The 20,680-nt window shown below is 41.9% G+C and overlaps 1 protein-coding gene across 1 annotated transcript; it reads left to right on the top strand.

Moving 5' to 3' along the window:
* The first annotated feature begins 776 nt into the window (after positions 1–776).
* Positions 777–19,924, top strand: LOC144511414 (putative 2-ketogluconate reductase). Its single transcript, XM_078241750.1, has 6 exons — positions 777–895; positions 5,644–6,022; positions 7,231–7,402; positions 13,436–13,614; positions 18,550–18,646; positions 18,760–19,924. Exons 2-6 carry the CDS (start codon positions 5,647–5,649, stop codon positions 18,914–18,916), a joined length of 981 nt encoding a protein of 326 aa, XP_078097876.1. The 5' UTR covers positions 777–895; positions 5,644–5,646; the 3' UTR covers positions 18,917–19,924.
* The last annotated feature ends 756 nt before the right edge of the window (positions 19,925–20,680 follow it).

The following is a 20,680-nucleotide window of genomic DNA, read 5'->3' as shown; positions in this document are numbered from 1 at the left end:
CTGTAACTCCCACAACTTGCCTGGACTTGCAAAGTCTCATTGGCTGTTCTGTCTGGAGACAATACACATCTCTTTAACCTGTGCTAATGCTCTCTCCACTCACATTGGCTGTCCCTTTAAGACTTGAATAGCTGTAAAGGCTCACATTCCAATCATTATTCATTATTCTGTAAATTGAGTTTGTGTCTTTATATGCCCTGTTTGCTGTTTATGAGCAGATCTCCCACTCACCTGACGAAGGAGCAGCGCTCCGAAAGCTAGTAGCGTTTGCTACCAAATAAACCTGTTGGACTTTAACCTGGTGTTGTTAGACTCCTTACTGTGTTTACCCCAGTCCAACGCCAGCATCTCCACATCATGTTAGCTGTGGCCAGGCTGGGAGCACCCTTGTCTCACAGATTTTAGTCCCATTCTAGGACTTGGCACAAATGATCAAGGTTGATATTCCAGTGTCGTATACAAGGAGCACTGCAGTGTCCAAGATACTATCCTTCAGTTATGATGTTATAATCAAACCACATTAGTCCTCTCAAGTGGGTGTAAAAGATCCCATGGCACTACTTTGGAGAAGAGCAAGGGATTTATCCCGTGTGTCCTGGCCAGTATTTATCCTTGAGTCAACATCACAAAAGCAGATTAATTGGTCATTATCCCATTGTTTGATATCACAAATCTGCTGCCACCTTTCCTAAATTACACCAGAAGCAACACTTCAAAAGTGCTCCATTGGTAAATGGTTTGGGGTGTCCTGTGGTCAAGCAAGGCACATAACAACAGGATATCTCCCTCAATCACATCATCAGATCTGAGGAAGACATCAATATGGACACACTCTCACTCTAAAGAGACTAACTGGAGTAGACGCACTTTCTGGCACCACCAATATTGCACTGAGGTAAACAAACAGCACAGCAGTGAGTTAGTAAACATGTTCCCACAATATTAATTAAAATAGGGTTCTGTTGCATTAGTAATGCATATTTTTAAAATTACTTTTATGGAATGTGGGCGTTGCTGGCTAGACTAACATTTATTGCCCTAGTTGCCTCTGAAAAGACAGTGGTGAGCTGCTTTCTTGAATCGCTGCAGTCCCTGGTGTACAGGTACACCCACAGTGTTGTTAGGGAGGGAATTCCAGGATTTTGACCCAGCGACAGTGATATATTTCCAAGTCAGGATGGTGTGTGACTTGGACATGGTGTTCCCAGGTATCTGCTGCTCTTGCCCTTCTAGATGGTGGTGATTGTGGGTTTGGCAGGTGCTGTCTGAGGAACTTTGGTGAGTTTCTGCAGTGCATCTTGTAGATGGTACACACAACTCCCACTGTTTGTCCTGGATGATGTCAAGCTTCTGGGAGTGTTGGAGCTGCACTTATCCAGGCAAGTGCAGAATATTCCATTACACTCCTGACTTGTGCCTTGTAGATGGTGGAGAGGCTTTGCGAGTCAGCAGGTGAGTTCCAATTGTGTCAGTTGCTCAGGAAAAAACATGGTTTATAAGATGACATTCCCAGTGGGAGAATTTACAATATTGCAAAATGTAGTTGGAAAAGTAGTGGATGATTTTTCTAGAACTTGATAAGGAATGATAACCTTGTCTCTTGGGCCATTTCTAGTGAATCACTTAGCTGATACATTATCTCTTTAAACAACAATAAATGCCTAGAATCAGGTGATGGCCTATTAGTAATATCGCTAGACTAGTAATCCAGAAACTCAGCTCATGTTCTGGGGATCAGTCTTCGAATCCCGCCACAGCAGATGGTGGAATTTGAATACAATAAAAAATATCTGGAATTAAGAATCTACTGATAACCATGAAACCATTGTTGATTGTCGGAAAACCCCATCTGGTTCCCTAATGTCCTTTAGGGAAGGAAATCTGCTGTCCCTACCTGGTCTGGCCTACGTGTGACTTCAGAGCCCCAGCAATGTGGTTGACTCTAAACTAACTGCCTTCTGAAATGGCCTAGCAACACCTTCTCAAGGTCAACTGAGGATGGGCAATAAATGCTGGTCAGTCAGCAACGCCGATGACCCACAAATGAATAATAAAAAGGCAGCCTACATAGCAGTCCTCCAAGGCAGCAGAGTACTTGCACCGTTTCTCATTTTCATCAATGACCTTCTGAGGTCATGACAAATGATGACCATGAAATTCTGCTGATATCTTCTCAATCTTCCACCATAAACCTAGTTTATGGTAAGTCTCCATTCATCTTTTTATTATTGCAATTATTAGAGTCTCATATACTTATGGCTCTTACTTTTAAAATAATTGTGGAATTTGAACTCACCTCCTTTAGATTATTGTTGGGCGAGGAAATGGGTGAGATACTAAATGAATACTTTGCCTCAGTATTCACCAAAGAGAGGACTTGATGGATGAGGAGCCTACTTTAGAGTGTGTATATATTCTGGGTCATGTCAATATCAAAAATGAGGAGGTATTGGGCGTTTTAAAAAGCATTAAAGTAGATAAGTCCCCAGGGCCTGATGGGATCTACCCCAGAATACTGAGGGAGACAAAGGTGGAAATTGCTGGGGCCTTGACAGAAATCTTTGTATCCTTATTGGCTACAGGTGAAGTTCCAGAGGGCTGGAGGATAGCCAATGTTGTTCCATTGTTTAAGAAGGGCAGCAGGGATAATCCAGGAAATTATAGGCTGGTGAGCCTTACATCAGTGGTAGGGAAATTAGTCGAAAAGTTTCTTAGCGACAGGATTTACTCACATTTGGAAACAAATGGACTTATTAGTGATAGACAGCATGGTTTTCTGAAGGGGGGTCGTGCCTCACTAACTTGATCGAGTTTTTCGAGGAAGTGACAAAGATGATAGATGAGGGAAAGGCAGTGGATGTTGTATACATGGACTTCAGTAAAGCCTTTGACAAAGTACCTCATGGTCGACTGGTACGAAAGCTAAAGTCACACAGGATCAGAGGAGAGCTGGCAAGATGGATACAGAACTGGCTTGGCCATAGAACAGGGTAAGAAGTTTAACAACACCAGGTTAAAGTCCAACAGGTTTATTTGGTAGCAAAAGCCACAAGCTTTCGGAGCCTTAAGCTCCTTCTTCAGGTGAGTGGGAATTCTGTTCACACAGTAAGAAGTCTCACAACACCAGGTTATGGCTCTTACTTTTAAAATTCTGTTCACAAACAGGGCATATAAAGACACAAACTCAATTTACAGAATAATGGTTGGAATGCAAATACTTACAGCTAATCAAGTCTTTAAGATACAAACAATGTGAGTGGAGAGAGCATTAAGACAGGTTAAAGAAATGTGTATTTTCTCCAGACAGGACAGCCAGTGAGACTCTGCAGGTCCAGGCAAGCTGTGGGGATTACAAATAGTGTGACATGAACCCAATATCCCGGTTGAGGCCGTCCTCAAGTGTGCTGAACTTGGCTATCAGTTTCTGCTCAGCGACTCTGCGCCGTCGTGTGTCGTGAAGGCCGTCTTGGAGAACGCTTACCCGAATATAAGAGACCGAATGCCCGTGACCGCTGAAGTGCTCCTCAACAGGAAGAGAAAAGTCTTGCCTGGTGATTGTCGAGTGGTGTTCATTCACCCGTTGTTGTAGCGTCTGCATGGTTTCCCCAATGTACCATGCCTCGGGACATCCTTTCGCAGCGTATCAGGTGGACAACGTTGGCCGAGTTGCAAGAGTATGTACCGTGTACCTGGTGGATGATGTTCTCACGTGAGATGATGGCATCTGTGTCGATGATCCGGCACGTCTTGCAGAGGTTGCTGTGGCAGGGTTGTGTAGTGTCGTGTCACTGTTCTTCTGAAGGCTAGGTAGTTTGCTGCGGACAATGGTCTGTTTGAGGTTGTGTGGTTGTTTGAAGGCAAGAAGTGGGGGTGTGGGGATGGCCTTGGCGAGATGTTCATCTCCATCAATGACATGTTGAAGGCTCTGGAGGAGATGCCGTAGCTTCTCCGCTCTGGGGAAGTACTGGACGACGAAGGGTACTCTGTCCACCGTGTCCCGTGTTTGTCTTCTGAGGAGGTTGGTGCGGTCTTTTGCTGTGGCGTGTCGGAACTGTCAATCGATGAGTCGAGCGCTATGTCCTGTTCTTATGTGGGCATCTTTCAGCGTCTGGAGGTGTCTGTTGCGATCCTCCTCATCCGAGCAGATCCTGTGTATACGGAGGGCTTGTCCGTAGGGGATGGCTTCTTTAACGTGTTTAGGGTGGAAGCTGGAGAAGCGGAGCATCGTGAGGTTATCCGTGGGCTTGCGGTACAGTGAGGTGCTGAGGTGGCCGTCCTTAATGGAGATGTGTGTGTCCAAGAATGCAACCGATTCCGGAGAGTAGTCCATGGTGAGTCTGATGGTGGGATGGAACTTATTGATGTCATCATATCGTTGTTTCAGTGATTGTTCACCATGAGTCCAAAAGAAGAAAATGTCATCGATGTATCTAGTGTATAGCATCGGTTGAAGGTCCTGTGCGGTGAAGAGGTCTTGTTCGAACCTGTGCATGAAGATGTTGGCATATTGAGGTGCGAATTTGGTCCCCATGGCTGTTCCGTGTGTCTGGATGAAGAACTGGTTGTTGAAGGTGAAGACATTGTGGTCCAGGATGAAGCGGATGAGTTGTAAAATTGCATCTGGAAACTGGCAGTTGTCGGCGCTGAGCACTGAGGCCGTTGCAGCAATGCCATCATCGTGGGGGATGCTGGTGTAGAGTGCCGAGACATCCATTGTTCTGCTCAGATGAGGAGGATCGCAACAGACACCTCCAGACGCTGAAAGATGCCCTTGTAAGAACAGGATATGGCGCTCGACTCATCGATTGACAGTTCCGACGCGCCACAGCGAAAGACCGCACCAACCTCCTCAGAAGACAAACACGGGACACGGTGGACAGAGTACCCTTCGTCGTCCAGTACTTCCCCGGAGCAGAGAAGCTACGGCATCTCCTCCAGAGCCTTCAACATGTCATTGATGAAGACGAACATCTCGCCAAGGCCATCCCCACACCCCCACTTCTTGCCTTCAAACAACCGCACAACCTCAAACAGACCATTGTCCGCATCAAAGTACCCAGCCTTCAGGAGAACAGTGACCATGACACCACACAACCCTGCCACAGCAACCTCTGCAAGACGTGCCGGATCATCGACACAGATGCCATCATCTCACGTGAGAACACCATCCACCAGGTACACGGTACATTCTCTTGCAACTTGGCCAACGTTGTCTACCTGATATGCTGCAGGAAAGGATGTCCCGAGGCATGGTACATTGGGGAAACTATGCAGACGCTACGACAACGGATGAATGAATACCATTCGACAATCACCAGGCAAGACTGTTCTCTTCCTGTTGGGAAGCACTTCAGCGGTCATGGGCATTCGGCCTCTGATATTTGGGTAAGCGTTCTCCAAGGCGGCCTTCACGACACACGACGGCGCAGAGTCGCTGAGCAGAAACTGTTCTAAGTTTGCTCCTTGTCCTGTCTCCAAACCTGCATTCCTGAGGCCAGGAGGTTTCTGCATGATGGGTGAGTCAAGCCTGGTGGTGTATGCATGATGTATCAGAAGTGATAGGAAAAAGGAGAAAATATCTAGCAACATAATATACAAACCATTTACAGAATATTGTTGTCTTTCTTTTCCCCTCCCCCACAGACAATGAGTGAACGGGCTCATGTTTTAGTCTCTGCAATTGGTGAAACAGAAGGTATCCCAGAAAGCTATGCAGAAATCATCAAAGAACATTTCAATGTCGTCTGCTATAAAGAATTCCTGAAAAACGAAAAGGAGCTTGCTAATAAAATCCAGGCTATTATTCAATGGAGACATTTTCCCACAATAGATGAAAAGCTTCTAAAATCGCTACCTCAGTTGAAGGTCCTTGTAAACCATGGAGTTGGTGTGGACCATTTCAATCTACCTTTGATCTATAGTTTTGGAGTGAAGGTGGCCAACACTCCCCATGTGGTGGACAATGCTACGGCTGAAATGGGCATGGCTTTAATGCTGGCATCTGCCAGGAAGATACTGGAAGGTAAGATGGGGATTGTCGCGAAGTTGAGTAGAGTAATTGTAGATTGGTGTTTGTAAAATGCTGGAGAGAAAGCACTGCATGGTCCCTTTAAAAGGTGGTGCTTTTTCTGTGCTTAGGGTTACAAAAAAATGCAAGTACGTATAGAGCCCAGACTGAAACATTTGTATAGAAAGTCCAAGCAGCAGTGTTACCAAGGCAACAGGCTTTCAGGCTTTTGATTTTTTTGAATTCAGCCAATCAATTTGAATTGGACACTTAAATACCAGGAACCTACTAAATTTAAATCTGATGGTTTTGCCAACCTAGGACCAATCCTATTGTGGGGGATATTGATATGTCATCACAGGTATAAAAATAAGAGGGCAATGGGACAAAAGGCAGAGAGCGACTGCCACCTGCTACAGCTCTTAGCTCAAAGCATCATCTAGATAGCAAAGGTACCAAAGAAGAATCAACAGAGAATGCTCAGAATATTTCAGAAGACACAAAACCTGGTTGTAATTTAGAGAGTGACTAAAATTCTATTCTTTTTTGTTAATGAGTGGGAAATGTATTTATTGGAACAGCATGTTTTATTCAGGTGTTTTAACAGGTGTTTTATTCAGTTTGTTAATAGCTTAATTAACTTGTCCACTGTTAGTGAGATAAATAAGTTGTTATTTGTTGATTTTTGAGAGCGTGTCAGGGAGTTATTTTGATTTAACCGCTAGAAGTTGCTGAAGAGCAGATCATACCATTTCACACTCACTTTTATGGATTATAGGGCGAGGTACACCTTATTGAGTGGTTAGGTGTTAGTTCTCAGGGGAGGGATCAACCTCTGTTTTATAACAGGATGGAAAATGAAAATGTGCAAAACGGATAACAGCTGACTTTCAGAATACTTTTATGGTTTAATACCAAGGTTAGGGCATGATTTAATAAATATAAAATGTGCAGGTTGTAATCATAGAATCTTACAGCACAGAAATAGGTTATTCACAGACTAATCACATTCTCTGGCTATTCTCAAGCTCCTTCTAGCTCTTTTTGAAAATAATTGATAGATTCTGCTTCATGAACACTATGGGTGGAATTTAATGCCCTCTCTAGGGGGCAGGTTCTGAGGCAGGCAGGCCAATTGATTGGGCATGAAGGTTTTCACCTTTTTTCAACTTCAGTAAATAATTTTGCTAAAAAGTTGAAACAGTTTGCTTTTTAAATTTTAGGTCATGAGATTGCAACTTCCTCAGCTACTAAAAGTTATCCTTTGAACTGGTTTGGAGTAGAAGTGACTGGGGCCACTCTTGGAATCGTTGGAATGGGACGGATTGGATACAAAGTTGCTCAAAGAGCCAAAGGATTTGATATGAAAATTCTGTACCATAACAGGAACAGGAGGTAAGGTTTGTGGGAGATCCCATGAAAGGAGTATTTTCTCACAATGTATTGAGGAACACAGACAAAATGTGGCAACAGAGTGTATTGAGGCACATATTGGTATAACGGCACAATTTTAGTCCCTGCACTCAGCTCTTCATCTGCACCCTGGACGGGCAGGAGAGGGTTGAATGTTTGTCACTGTGGGTTTATCTCGGGATTTGTTGACTTCTTCCTTGAGAAGACATCTTGTTGGAGGCAATGGTCTTTCATTCTAAAACATTTAGTTGCATGCTAACTATTTACAAAAGTTAAATAAGACTAAGACATAGCTGGACTACTCTCTGACTGCTTCATATTCATCTCCTCTCAGTGAGTAACATCAGTGTGGTATAGTTGCTTATGCATATGCTCAGTAGCGATCATTAGAGTTAACCCTTTACTTTATATGTACACTCCCCACAGTCCCTGCCACCAAGTCTTTATTTCCATAGTATTAAACATACATAGAGAAGAGGTGATGAGATAGTGGTATTGTCATTGGACTAGTAATCCAGAGACTGATGGTAATGCCCTGGTCACCTGGGTTCAAATCCCACCATGGCAGATGGTGAAATTTGAATTCAATAAAAATCTGGAATTAAAAGTGACCATGAAAACATTGCCGATTGTCATAAAATAAGAGTAGGCCATTTAACTCTTTGAGCCTGCAATATGATCATGGCTGATCCTCCATCTCAATAACATACTCCCATGTTCTCCCCATACCCCTTGACACCTCGAGAGCCAAGAAGTCTATTTATTTCCTTCTTAAATATATTCAGTAACTTGGCCTCCATAGCCTTCGGTGTTCGAGAATTCCACAGATTCACCACACTGATTGGAGCAGTTTCTCCTCATTTCAGTCCTAATGGTCTATCCCATATCCTGTGATTGTGACCCATAGTTCTAGAGACCCCCAGCCAGAGGAAACAACATCCCTACATTCAGTCTGTCCAGCTGTCAGAATTTTATACGTTTCAATTAGATCCTCTCATTCTTCTAAATTCCACTTTTCCTGAGTACAATCCCAGTTGACACAATCTATCCTCATAAGACAATCCTGCCATCCCAGGAATCAGTCTGGTGAACTTATGCTGCACTTCCTGTATTTCCTTTCTACAGAGGGAGACCAAAATTGCATACAGTATTCCAAGTGTGGTCTCACCAAGGCCCTGTACAGCTGCAGTAAAATATCCTTGCTCCTGTACACAACTCCTCTTGCAATGCAGGCCAACATAGCATTTGCCTTCCCAACTGCTTGCTATACCTGCATGCTTGCTTTGCAGAACACCTTCAGTCCATCCACAAGCAGAATCCAGATCTTCCAGTCACTTCTCATTCCAACACACCATTCTGCTCCCATGTCCACATGTCCATCCTTGGCCTGCTGCAATGTTCCGTTGAAGCCCGATGCAAACTGGAGGGACAGCACCTCATCTTACAATTAGGCACATTACAACCTTCCAGACTTAACATTGAGTTCAACAACTTCAGACTGTGAACTCTCTCCTCCACCATCACCCTATTTTCAAAATTTCTATCCATTTATTTTCATTTCTTCCATTGATCCATTTTTCCATCACTTTTTTAAATCCGGGTTTCAATCTTTATTTCTCTTACCACTGTCTCTCCTCCCGCTCCCCCTACCCCACTGGGGCCATCTGTTATCTGTTCAATGTTGTCCTATGTCACACTGTTCATCCCTGTTCTACCATCAACACATTCTGATTTCTTAATGTGCCACAATCTTCTTGGCCATGATCACCACTATTTACATTCTCTTTATGTTTCTGTCTCTAACATTTTTGTCAATCTTTCTTCCACCTATCACTGGCCCTCTATTCAGCCCTTACTGCTCCACCATCAAGTTTTGTGTCTTCAGCAAACGTGGGAATATTACATTTGGTTCCCTCATCCAATTCATTGATATACATTGTGAACAGCTGGGGCCCAAGCACTGATCCCTGTGGGACCCCACCAACACTGTCTGCTACTTCAAAAAAAAACCCATTCATTCCTACTCTTTGTTTCCTGTCTGCTAACCAATTCTCAATCCATGCCATGTGCTTAATATTGCCCACTAACCTCTTATGCGGGACTTTATCAAAAGCTTTCTAAAAATCCAAATATATCACTACTTTCCTATTTACTCATCCCACTTGAATTATATCATGGTGCCATGGTCAGCTTGCTCATTCACCTTGCAGAGCCCCTCTTATCCATACAAGCTGCAAGGACCATGAACCTGTTGGAAAATTGCAGGGAAGGAGGCTCTTCCACTTCTTACCTGCCTCACCGCAGTCAAACCCTCCTGTACCTGACCATGAACTAAATCAGATGACCCTAGTCTAAGGGGCGTGATTGCCCCCTAGAGCAAAGGTAACTTTCTCCCTCCCCGATGCATCACAGTGACCATAGCTCAGCCTTGAACTCATCAACTCCGAGTTGAAATTCCTCAAGTTGCAGGCGCTGACTGCAGATTTGGTTGCCATGAATCACACTGGTGTCCATCAGCTCCCTCATAGTACAGTTGCAAAACAACCTTATTGTGTTTTAATTAATTAAAGTATTTATTTTAATTAATGCCACTACTCGCCAACCACTAATGTTACCAATTTAAATCTTAAGTAATACTAGTAAACTTTACCAAATTAATACATTTGAGTGAGAAATCAAAACATAGGATGGGATTTTCCTCCCTCTCTGTTCTGTGTTCTGCAGAGGTTAAGGCAGCACGCCAGTGGCTGGTCCCATCGTTGTCAACGGGGTTTCCCGTAGAATGTACTGCTTGCCGCTGCGAAATCCGCATCAGGCGTGCAACGTATACGGGACCATAATATCCTGCCAGCATGAACAGGCAGAAAATCCCACTCATAAAATCAATTCAGAAAACAAGTACAGTTTGATTGCTATTTACAGCCAGGTTGAAAATTGCATAAAAGCGGAAATACTAACCCATAATCTATGGATTGCTAGTGAAGCATCATAATATCTACATTACCATAACTATTGTATTGTTGTACTTTCTGCTGTGCTAATTTATCTATTTCAATTTAATGCCTGACTCTCTTTGTTCAGTTTGTTTTATATTGGAAAGAGTGATACCTTTGATATTTGCATTAAAGAGATGATTTTCAAAGGATGGAAACCATACTGCAATTCTTGACAATTTTCCATGAATTGTTCAAGTTGCTTTTCACAACATCCAACTTCTAAAATAGTTGTCAACAAGACAATAACTATAACAGATCACAACAAAATAAAATGGCGACAGCCTAATTGAGATATTTTTGGGTCATTGGGCCAGCGGAATTCATTGGGGATGTGTGTTAAATAATTAATATGCAAATGAAGATTATTTGCATTTATATAACACCTCATTACATCCTCAGGCCATTCTAAGTGTATTATAGCTGTTGAATTATGATAAAAATAGTTGATGTTTTTATTTAAACAACTGTGTTTAATGCTTATATGAATTGCACACAGCAAAGTCCCACGGGTAACAAATTAAATAAATTATTTTGATTTGATTTAATTTATTATTGTCACATGTATTAGCATACAGTGAAAAGTATTGTTTCTTGCGCTATATAGACAAAACATACCATTCATAGAGAAGGAAACGAGAGAGTGCAGAATGTAGTGTCACAGTCATAGCTAGGTTGTAGAGAAAGATCAACTTAATGCAAGGTAAGTCCATTCAAAAGTCTGACAGCAGCAGGGAAGAAGCTGTTCTTGAGTTGGTTGATGGTACGTGACCTCAGACTTTTGTATCTTTTTCCCGAAGGAAGAAGGTGGAAGAGAGAACGTCCGGGGTATGTGGGGTCCTTAATTATGCTGGCTGCTTTGCGGGAAGTGTAGACAGAGTCAATGGATGGGAGGCTGGTTTGCGTGATGGATTGGGCTACATTCACGACCTTTTGTAGTTACTTGTGGTCTTGGGCAGAGCAGGAGCCATACCACGCTTTCTAGGGTGCATCTGTAAAAGTTGGTGAGAGTCGTAGGTGACATGCCAAATTTCCTTAGTCTTCTGAGAAAGTAGAGGCTGGAACACATAACCTTCTGAATCAGAGTCACTGAACCAGGATGACATAGATTATCACTTGGCTGAAGTGGTGCAACAAGCTAAGCAGCAAAGAGTTTTAGTGGATAAATATGAAACATCAGCATAAGGCTTGACCTCAGTGAAGACGAGATTGCAGTACCAGAGGGATAAAGTACAAATTAAAAGATCTATTGAAAAATGTCAAAAGCTGTTCAATCTAAAAATTGTTCAGTTCCAACTTCATCACTAATACTATATTTAACTGTACAAGGAACGTGAACTTACTTCACCTTCTTAAAACATTCCTTAAATGATTCCATTTTAAATTAGAGAAATTGGTACTTCATTTTCCTCAGTACATTATTATTCAAATTAAAAAACTGAAAGTGTTTATTTTACTCCTCTGTGGCAGTTCCTGGTTATTTGGTTCCTTTTTTTTGAAGAGGCTGATATCTTTAGACGCAACTCATAGAATTACACTGCACAAAAAGAAGACATGAAGCACATCCAGCTCTTCGAAGGAATTACCAAATTAGTCCCAGCTCTTTCCTCATAGCCTTTAAATTCTTTCCCTTCTAATATCTATCCGTTTCCCTTTTGAAAGCTACTGTTGAATCTGTTTCTACTACCCTTTCAGGCAATGCATTCGAGATCACAACATCTCACTGCGTAATATTTTTCTTCCTATCACCTCTAATTTGTTTGCCAATCACCTCTGATCATTGTCCACTTCATTACTGACCTTTCTGCCACTGAACAGTTTCTCCTATTGTATCAAAACCCTCCACAATTTTGAGCACATCTATCGAATGTCAATTTAATCTTCTCTTCGAAGCAGAACAAACTCAGTTTCTCCAGTCTCTCCACAAAATTGAAGTTGGTATTGCATTCTAGTAAATCCTTTCTGCACCTTGTTTAAGGCCTAAACTGTGGTGCCCAGAATTGAACACAATTTCCCAGTTGAGGTCTAAGGTTTTTGTAGGTGTTTAACACAACATCTGGTTTTTGTACTTAGTGCCTCTAATGAAAAAGCTGAGAATCTAAAGCATTTTCAACAACGTTCTCAATTTTTCCTGCCACCTTCAATGGTTTGAGTACATATACCCCAGGTCTCTCTGTTCTTGCATCCTCTTTAAAATTGTACCACATCATACAATTAGATAGAATCAACATATAATAACAAGCTATTCTTCCCAGATGGCCCATGCCAGTGGTTATACTTCATACGAGACTCCTCAAAATCTAATTATTTCCTTGCACACGAGCATATCTCTGCATTCCCTTCCTGCTCATTTATACATCAATCACCCCTTTAAATTGTCAGTGCTATCTGCTCAACCATTACATGACAGTGAGTGCCACACACTCAGCCTTTGCATGAAGAATTCATCCTAAATTCTTTATTTGATCTATTAATAAATGCTTTATATTTACACATTCTTGTTCTGGACTCACCGACAAGTGAAAACCCTTTCTGCACATCCACCGCATTCCTAATTCTAAAGACCCTTATCATATCCCCTTTCAAAATAGTCTGAACCTCTCAATCCTACCATAAATTATATCCTCTCATTTCTTGCTACCTGGATTTGGATATCTTTACTGCATTTCCTCCATTGCCTCAATATCATTTTTGTAATATGGGGACCAGAGCTGCACACAGTTACCCCAAATATATTCAATTTAATACTACTGCACCCCAATGATTTTGTATGTTGATGAAGGGACAAGGGAAATTGTCAATAAGCTGATGATCTGAATTTGGAGGTAACTTCAACTTAATGTCCATTAGAAATCCACCTCCCACCACATTGAGCAAAGCTGGACAGTGAAAGGATTAACCAAAAGGACAGAGGAGATTTTTCTGAGGTCTATTGTCGTTAAAAAGTAACCAAAATGTCTAGGAGGTATTCAAAATTCAGTTCCTTTATATTAATTACAACACTTGCCTGATCTGTCTTTAGGGCTGTGGAAGAGGAGAGACTGGTCGGAGCCTGTTACTGTGCGAAGATTGATGATCTCCTCCAGCAGTCAGACTTTGTGATGGTGGTCTCAAATCTCACGCCACAAACCTACAAACTGATTGGGGAAAGAGAGCTTAGTCTAATGAAACCCAATGCCACACTCATCAATATCTCCCGAGGTAGGAAAACATCATGTTAATGCTTACTTTAAACATTAGTTGTCTGCAAAACTGTTTGCACAGTTTACCTTTATTTTCCTTATTTCCTTTATTTTAAGTGATTGTGCAACTGTACTAACTCTTACGTGACAGATTTCTAACTCAAAATCATCAAAGGTGAATTATTTTGGACTTGTTCACAGGATTCCACATTTTATTCTCCTCTTCAGTGGAACAGGGTTGGATCCCAGTGATAGGTGCTTTCAACGTTTTAGGCCTACTGGGAGCATCCAAAACCATAGTCCCTGCTGCCCAAGCATTTATGCAATTACTTAATCTAAACCTGCTGAGCCTGTTTCCTTTCACAGAACCTCCTTTTCCTGATCAGTAAGGGTCAAGAGGTGCAGACGCTGGCGTTGGACTGGGGTAAGCACAGTAAAAAGTCTCACAACACCAGGTTAAAATCCAACAGATTTCTTTGGTAGCACAACCTTTCGGAGTGTCACTCCTTCTTCAGGTGAGTCACCTGAAGAAGGAACGACACTGCGAAAGCTTGTGCTACCAAATAAACCTGTTGGACTTTAACCTGGTGTTGTGAGACTTCTTACAGTAAGGGTCAACCAGGGCTTGGCTCAGCACCTCATACATGACAATGGGGCAAGTTACGTGCAACACCCTCTCCAGATGACAAGGCTAATTCTTGCCTAACAGAATGGACTAACCATTGGCAAAGGAAAGTTAACAATAGTGCAGTATTGCTGGTATATGAAACATATGGAATTAAAAGCAATTGCATTGAGCTGGCACCTTGCATGTAGAAAAAGCAAAATGAGACAGAAATAATGCGGAGACAAAGAAGGTGCCAAGGGGTGTGATCAAAATCTTGATTAATGAAGTAGGTTTTAAGTGGATGGCCCTTACAGGAGCTGAGGGAATTGGAGGAGTTTCAAAAGCAAATTCCAGTGATTGGGTCTGGACAGCTAATGGCAGATTCTGAGGTACAGCAAGATGAGAAGGCCAATGCAGGGTTGTAGGATGTCATAAAGATAAAAAAGGGCAAAGCCATGAAAGGGCAGCATGGTGGCACAGTGATCAGCACTGCTGCCTCATAGCGCCAGGGATCTGGGTTCAATTCTGGCCTCGGGTCACTGTCTGTGTAGAGTTTGCACATTCTCCCCTTGCCTGGTACTCATGAGGGGACCAATGCAGGGTTGTAGGATGTCATAAAGATAAAGAAGGGCAAAGCCATGAAAGGATAAGAATCTGAAGTATTATGGATCGGGAGCCAATGTAAGATAGCAAGGATCGGGACGATGGGTGAGCAGGACTTGGTTCAGGATAGAAGAGACTGCAGTGTTTTAGATGAAGTTTAAGGAGAGTGGAGAATTGGAAGCTATCCACAAAACGTTGGAATAGTTGAGTCTGGAAGTAACAAAGATCTGCGTAAATGTTTCAGCAGAAGATGGGCTGAGGTAGAGGCAGGCGAAGATACAAAGTGGAAAATGGATAGGATATGGAATCAGGAACTCAGGACAGGTTCAAATAGGCTGGAAATGTTATGAACAATCTAGTTCAACCAGGTACCGTGGTGGAATCACTGGCACAAATATGGAATTGATGGTTGGAGCTGAAGGCGATGGTTTCAATCTTCGCATGGTTGAAAAAGAAGAAATTGTCATTCATCCAAGTCTAGATACAGGACAGCCAGTGGCAGTGGACAATATGGAGGAATTAAGAAAAGTAATGGAGAGATATGACTGGATATAGTCAGCGTGTGTGTGGAAACTGACCCCATGCCCACACATGCATGGTAGTTAGCACTGCTGCCTCACAGCACCAGGAACCCGGGTTTGATTTCTGGCTTGGGTTACTGTGCGGAGTGTGCATGTTCTCCACGTGTCTGCGTGGGTTTCCAGCGGGTGCTCATTTCCTCCCACAGTCCGAAAGACAATGCTCATTAGGTGCATTGGCCCAGCTGAATTCTCCCCAGTGTACCCGAACAGATGCCAGGCGAATAGGAGATTTTCACAGTAACTTCATTGCAGTGTTAATGTAAGCCTACTTGTGACACTAATAAATCAATTTTAAACTATAAAATCTGTGACCTTTCATGATTTAAAGTCTTGAGTTGTTATAGTTTTGAAATTTTATTGGATTAGTTCATGCTTTTCCTCAAATGTTTTGCCACAATAGAAGTTACAATTTTAAGTACAGACATTTGTTGTTTAATGTCCTTAAGATAAGTATCATGAGCTCTAACCTGGAGCTTTTCAGTTGTTTTTAATGTATTCCTCCACGATCAAACGCAGCCATTGCAAAGATGGAAGGCTGGTGAGGTCAGGTGAAAGGGTTAAAAATCACACGTTTAAAAATCATATAAGCTGCAAGCTGAACCTCAGTCACACAGGGAAAGCTATGTGCAAATGACAGATTTTGATTAAAGTAAACCCAGATAAGGCTCAAGGACTACCTATTCAAATGATGTGTAACTGTAGTTCGTGTCTGCCCATTAGAACAAGAAACAATGGAAAAGGAGGTTGAGATACCATTGGCCAGAGATAGAGCTATCATTTCTTGATGATATAACATGCACAAGTTTTAATTGGATGCATGATGTAACCATCACTATGATTGGAAAGCGATAACTCCTATTCTGTTATTGGGTATATGCGAATTACTTGTAATCAAAGCTAAGTCTTTAATTGCTTTTATATTTCTGAATTTTTCACTCTGAATGCCCTGACTGGACATTCAGGGTCCTGCAGTTAGCTATAGTAAAGATCCTCTTGACACCACTCTGTTACTTTGTTTGGCTACTTGAGGGGAACAATAGGTTTTAAATACAACAAGAAAACCATCGTAACAGCCCCTAACATAAGGTTTGGGAATCAACTTGATTAAGTTAGAATGACCAAGGAGCATTGCCTAAAGTGCTGCACAAAAGTGATATGGAGTGATAATAAATGGTTTGCATAAAATGTACTCAATCAGTTGTGTGTAATAAAGTCATGTACTTCACAAAGATAAAAGAACAGATCAGAATTGGATTATGTGGTGAGACCAAAGGAGTAGTACATAGAAAAGTTTGTGGAAAATATTTGAAAGCAACTGAGGCAAACGTGATAGAGATGTACAAAATTATGATGGATCTGGACAGGGTAGATAGGGATAAAATGCTCCCACTCATGAAAAGATTGAGAACGAGAGGGCACCAATTTAAAGTAATTGGTAAACCCAGAAATAGTTTTTAAAAACCTTTTCATGCAGCCTGTGGCGAAGATCAGGAATGCTTTGCCTGTGAGTGTGGTAGAGGCAGGCTCAACTGAAGCATTCAAGAGAATTAGACTTTTATCTGAAAAAGAAAAATGTGCAGGTTATGGGAGAAGGTAGTGGAATGGAACTAAGCGAGCTGCTCATTCGAAGAGCCAGTGCAGACATGCTGGGCCGAATAGCCTCCTTTTGCACTGTAACAGTTCTGTGACTCTGAACTTTGGAGGGTGTTCCAGAGACATGGCATGGTGCCTGAAAGAGCATTTTGACCATGAAGGGGACAAGGAATAGAGAAGTACTGGAGGAGCAAAAAGTTCAAGTAGAGACAGGGATGAAGAGGGTTTTGGTGATGAGGATGTAATGGTTTTTTACAATAAGAGTAAGGATTTTGAAATTGATTCAAAGAAGCACAGCAGAACTTGGTACGAAGTGGGCTTATGTCACAAGTAGGCTTACGAAAACACTGCAATGAAGCTACTGTGAAAATCCCCTAGTCCGGTGCCCGTTTCGGTACATAGAATGAGAATTTAGCATAATCAATGTACCCAACCAGCACTTCTTTCAGACTATGGGAGGAAACCAGAGCACCTGGAGGAAACTCACGCAGACACGGGGAGAACGTGCAAACTCCGCACAGACAGTGACCCAAGCCAGAAATCGAACCCGGGTCCCTGGTGCTGTGAAGCAGCAGTGCTAACCACCGTGCCGATTGGCTAAGGATGCTGATTGTTTCAGCATTCTTCATGAGTTATAATTTAAAGAAGATGGAAGGCTAGCTTGGAAGACAATTAAAATTCAAATTGTGTGGTGGTAAAGGCATGGACTAGAGGCAAAACAGTGGAGAAGAAAGTGAAGAAATGATTTTGGTGACAGAAAAAATGCAAAGAATCTGAGCTCACAATTACGATTCTACACTATATGAATTAGCCTGAACAGCAATCAGGAACTTCAATGAACTCAAGAGAAGAGACACACACGTTAGCATGAACCAAAGAAAATGAATTCAGTTTCAGCTAAATCGAGTTGTAAGTACTTTTGATTCATCCAAGAGTTCATGTAGAACAACCATTTGAAGAAGCAAGTAAGAACCTGGGAATCAAAAGATAAATTGGAAAGGTATAATTGGACATCATCGGCATATCTGATCCAATAATTTCATCAATGGGCAGCATATTGTTAACAAAGAGACCAGGGAAGAATAAAACACATTATAATTATACATTATAATGACCATATGGGAAGGGAGATCAAACCATTGGAACATATAAAAGGTTGTAAGCTCAAGTCAGACACCAAGACTTCGGTATAGGTGCCATGTTTCATGTAAGATATTAAACCAGTCTGCTGTCTCAAGTATAAAAAGATATCATGGAGACTAATGCAAGAAGATCTCAGGAGATAGTGGTTACCTGGATTTAAAAGGTTTTTGAGTTGTAGCATCCTTGAAGAAATTTGACATTAAGGATGTGAACGAGATGCAAGACATTTTCCCAATCGACAGACATCTATTTCATGATACACCTTCATGATTGTAATTGGGTTAGCACAACTACAGAACAATTTTTGTTCAAAGATATATAACTGCCAGTTTGCGGGCAAGGTTTAACAGATTTGCAGCCTATGTTCTACCTTCAGTAGAACGTAGAGTCCAAACTAATCGAGAATGTGTTTTATTCATGTCCCAAGGTGGAGTAATTGATCAGGATGCTTTGGTGAAAGCGCTTCAGAACGGGGTTATTCGTGCAGCAGCTCTGGATGTAACTGATCCAGAACCACTTCCAAGGTATGTTGTCATATTCACTACTTCAAATTACCAGAAATGATCATCTGAAAAGTTAATGGAATTATAGAAACCCAGCAGATATTTGATGATAAACTTCATGTGCTTTTTTAAAGGAGCCATCCTTTACTGCACTTACCAAATGTCATCCTAACTCCCCATGCTGGAGCTGCTACTGCTGAAACCAATTATAAAATGCTGGAGAAAATGATTAAAAATGCATTGGCTGGTGTTCGTGGGCTTCCAATTCCTGATGAAGTGCTGCCATCATGATGGAGACAAACAATACAGATTTAGTACATTTTGGTAATGTACAGACCTCCTCAAAAGAACGGTAACAGTTCTAGTGAAAAAATAAGGTTTTATATCTCCTCTTCACCCAAAACATAAATATTTCTTACAAAGGGTTGTATTGGGATTTTGCTTTACCCTCTTTCTATACAAAGTCTGTAAAACTCCAGGCCAACTCTCACAACAAGCACCAAGGTCTCATGGAGAGATTATAAGATGAACAGATATACTGGCTTAATGAGAAAGGGACTTTTCACCATGGGCCATGGGCCCAACTCCAACAGAATTGTGGAAGGTCTGAAATGACCACTAATGCAGTCAGGATACCTGCATATGGGCTCTCGATGTGCATCTTATTCTGCGCTGCTGTATGTGGCCGGCGCCAGGAATCTTGAACTCACTTTTAAAGCCATTTTTTAAGGCCGATGAATGTACTTTGCCCTCCCCCCTTCCCAATCCCCCATCCAATCACCCACCCCTCCCAGTCAGGATGGGAAAATCCAGCCCACAGTTTCAATTATGTCATATGGCCCAGGGTGAACTTATTATCAGAAGTTGGCCAGTGGCAACTCGTTTGTGAGTGGTTGCCACAGGTTTACTCCATGAATTGGGGAAAAAAGAGTTATCATATTTGAGAGATTTATAAAGGCCAATGGCAGCACATTAAGGTCTAAAAAACTTGAATCCACTAATTCAACTGGTTGGCAAGATTTTGTCCCCAAGCCAATTTTATCCTTGAAATCAGTAAAAGCAAGAGATCATATGAACGGAGTAAATTACAACCACCTTTCCTAAGTAACCTGTTCAGTAACTTGATAGAAATTACATTTTATTGATTAGATTAGATTATATTATATAATTGATTAATGAACTTTGCATTGTGGGTGTTCAATTTTTGAGGAGTGGTTGTATTCAATTGCTTTAGAATAATTGTATCACAGAAAGGTACCATTACATATTTTCATTAAAATTATGGTGTGCAAAATTAAACTGTGATTAAGATGCCTTATTTAAATAAGAACAAAAGCAACTTGCATTCATGAAGTATATGAGGTACAGATTCACCAGACAGCTTCATAATCTAGGATGATCTGCCCATGCTGCCGACTCTCCTCTCTTCCCTCACCAGAAATCTCCTCTCCCTGACTGCCATCCCAGCCCACTCATCTGTGTCCAGAAATCCAGCTACACTCCTTGGTGAATGCCTTGGAGCATTCACGGCAACAGCCTCCTCTTCTGGTTACATTACACATCCTCTGATTAGGTACCATTCCTGCTGGGAGACCAGGTGAATGGCAGGAGGCTGGTGAATTGGCTGTCAAACCTGCTAATGACATTCAAGATGTGGAGATGCCGGCATTGGACCGGGGTGGGCACACTAAGAAGTCTCATAATACCAGGTTAAAGTCCAACATTTAGTTTATTTGGAATCACAAGCTTTTGGAGCGCTGCTCCTTCATCAGGTGAGTGGAGAGGTAGGTTTCACAAACACATATATAGCCAGAGACACAATGGCAAGATCATAGTTGGAATGCGAGTCTTTTCAGCCAATCAAGTCTTGACAGGTGCCAGGTACAGACAATGTTAGTGGAGAGAGGGATAATCACAGATTAAGGTGTGAATTGTCTCAAGCCAGGACAGTTAGTAGGATTTTGCAAGCCCAAATGGTGGGGGTTGCATGTAGTGTGATATGAACCCAAGATCCCAGTTGAAACTGTCCTCATGTGTGCGGAATTTGGCTATCAG

The sequence above is a fragment of the Mustelus asterias genome, chromosome 2 (genome assembly GCF_964213995.1).
Source record: "Mustelus asterias chromosome 2, sMusAst1.hap1.1, whole genome shotgun sequence".
Classification (NCBI taxonomy): Eukaryota; Metazoa; Chordata; class Chondrichthyes; order Carcharhiniformes; family Triakidae; genus Mustelus; species Mustelus asterias.
The sequence above is the reverse complement of the archived record's forward strand: the minus strand, read 5'-3'. Positions and strand labels throughout refer to the sequence as shown.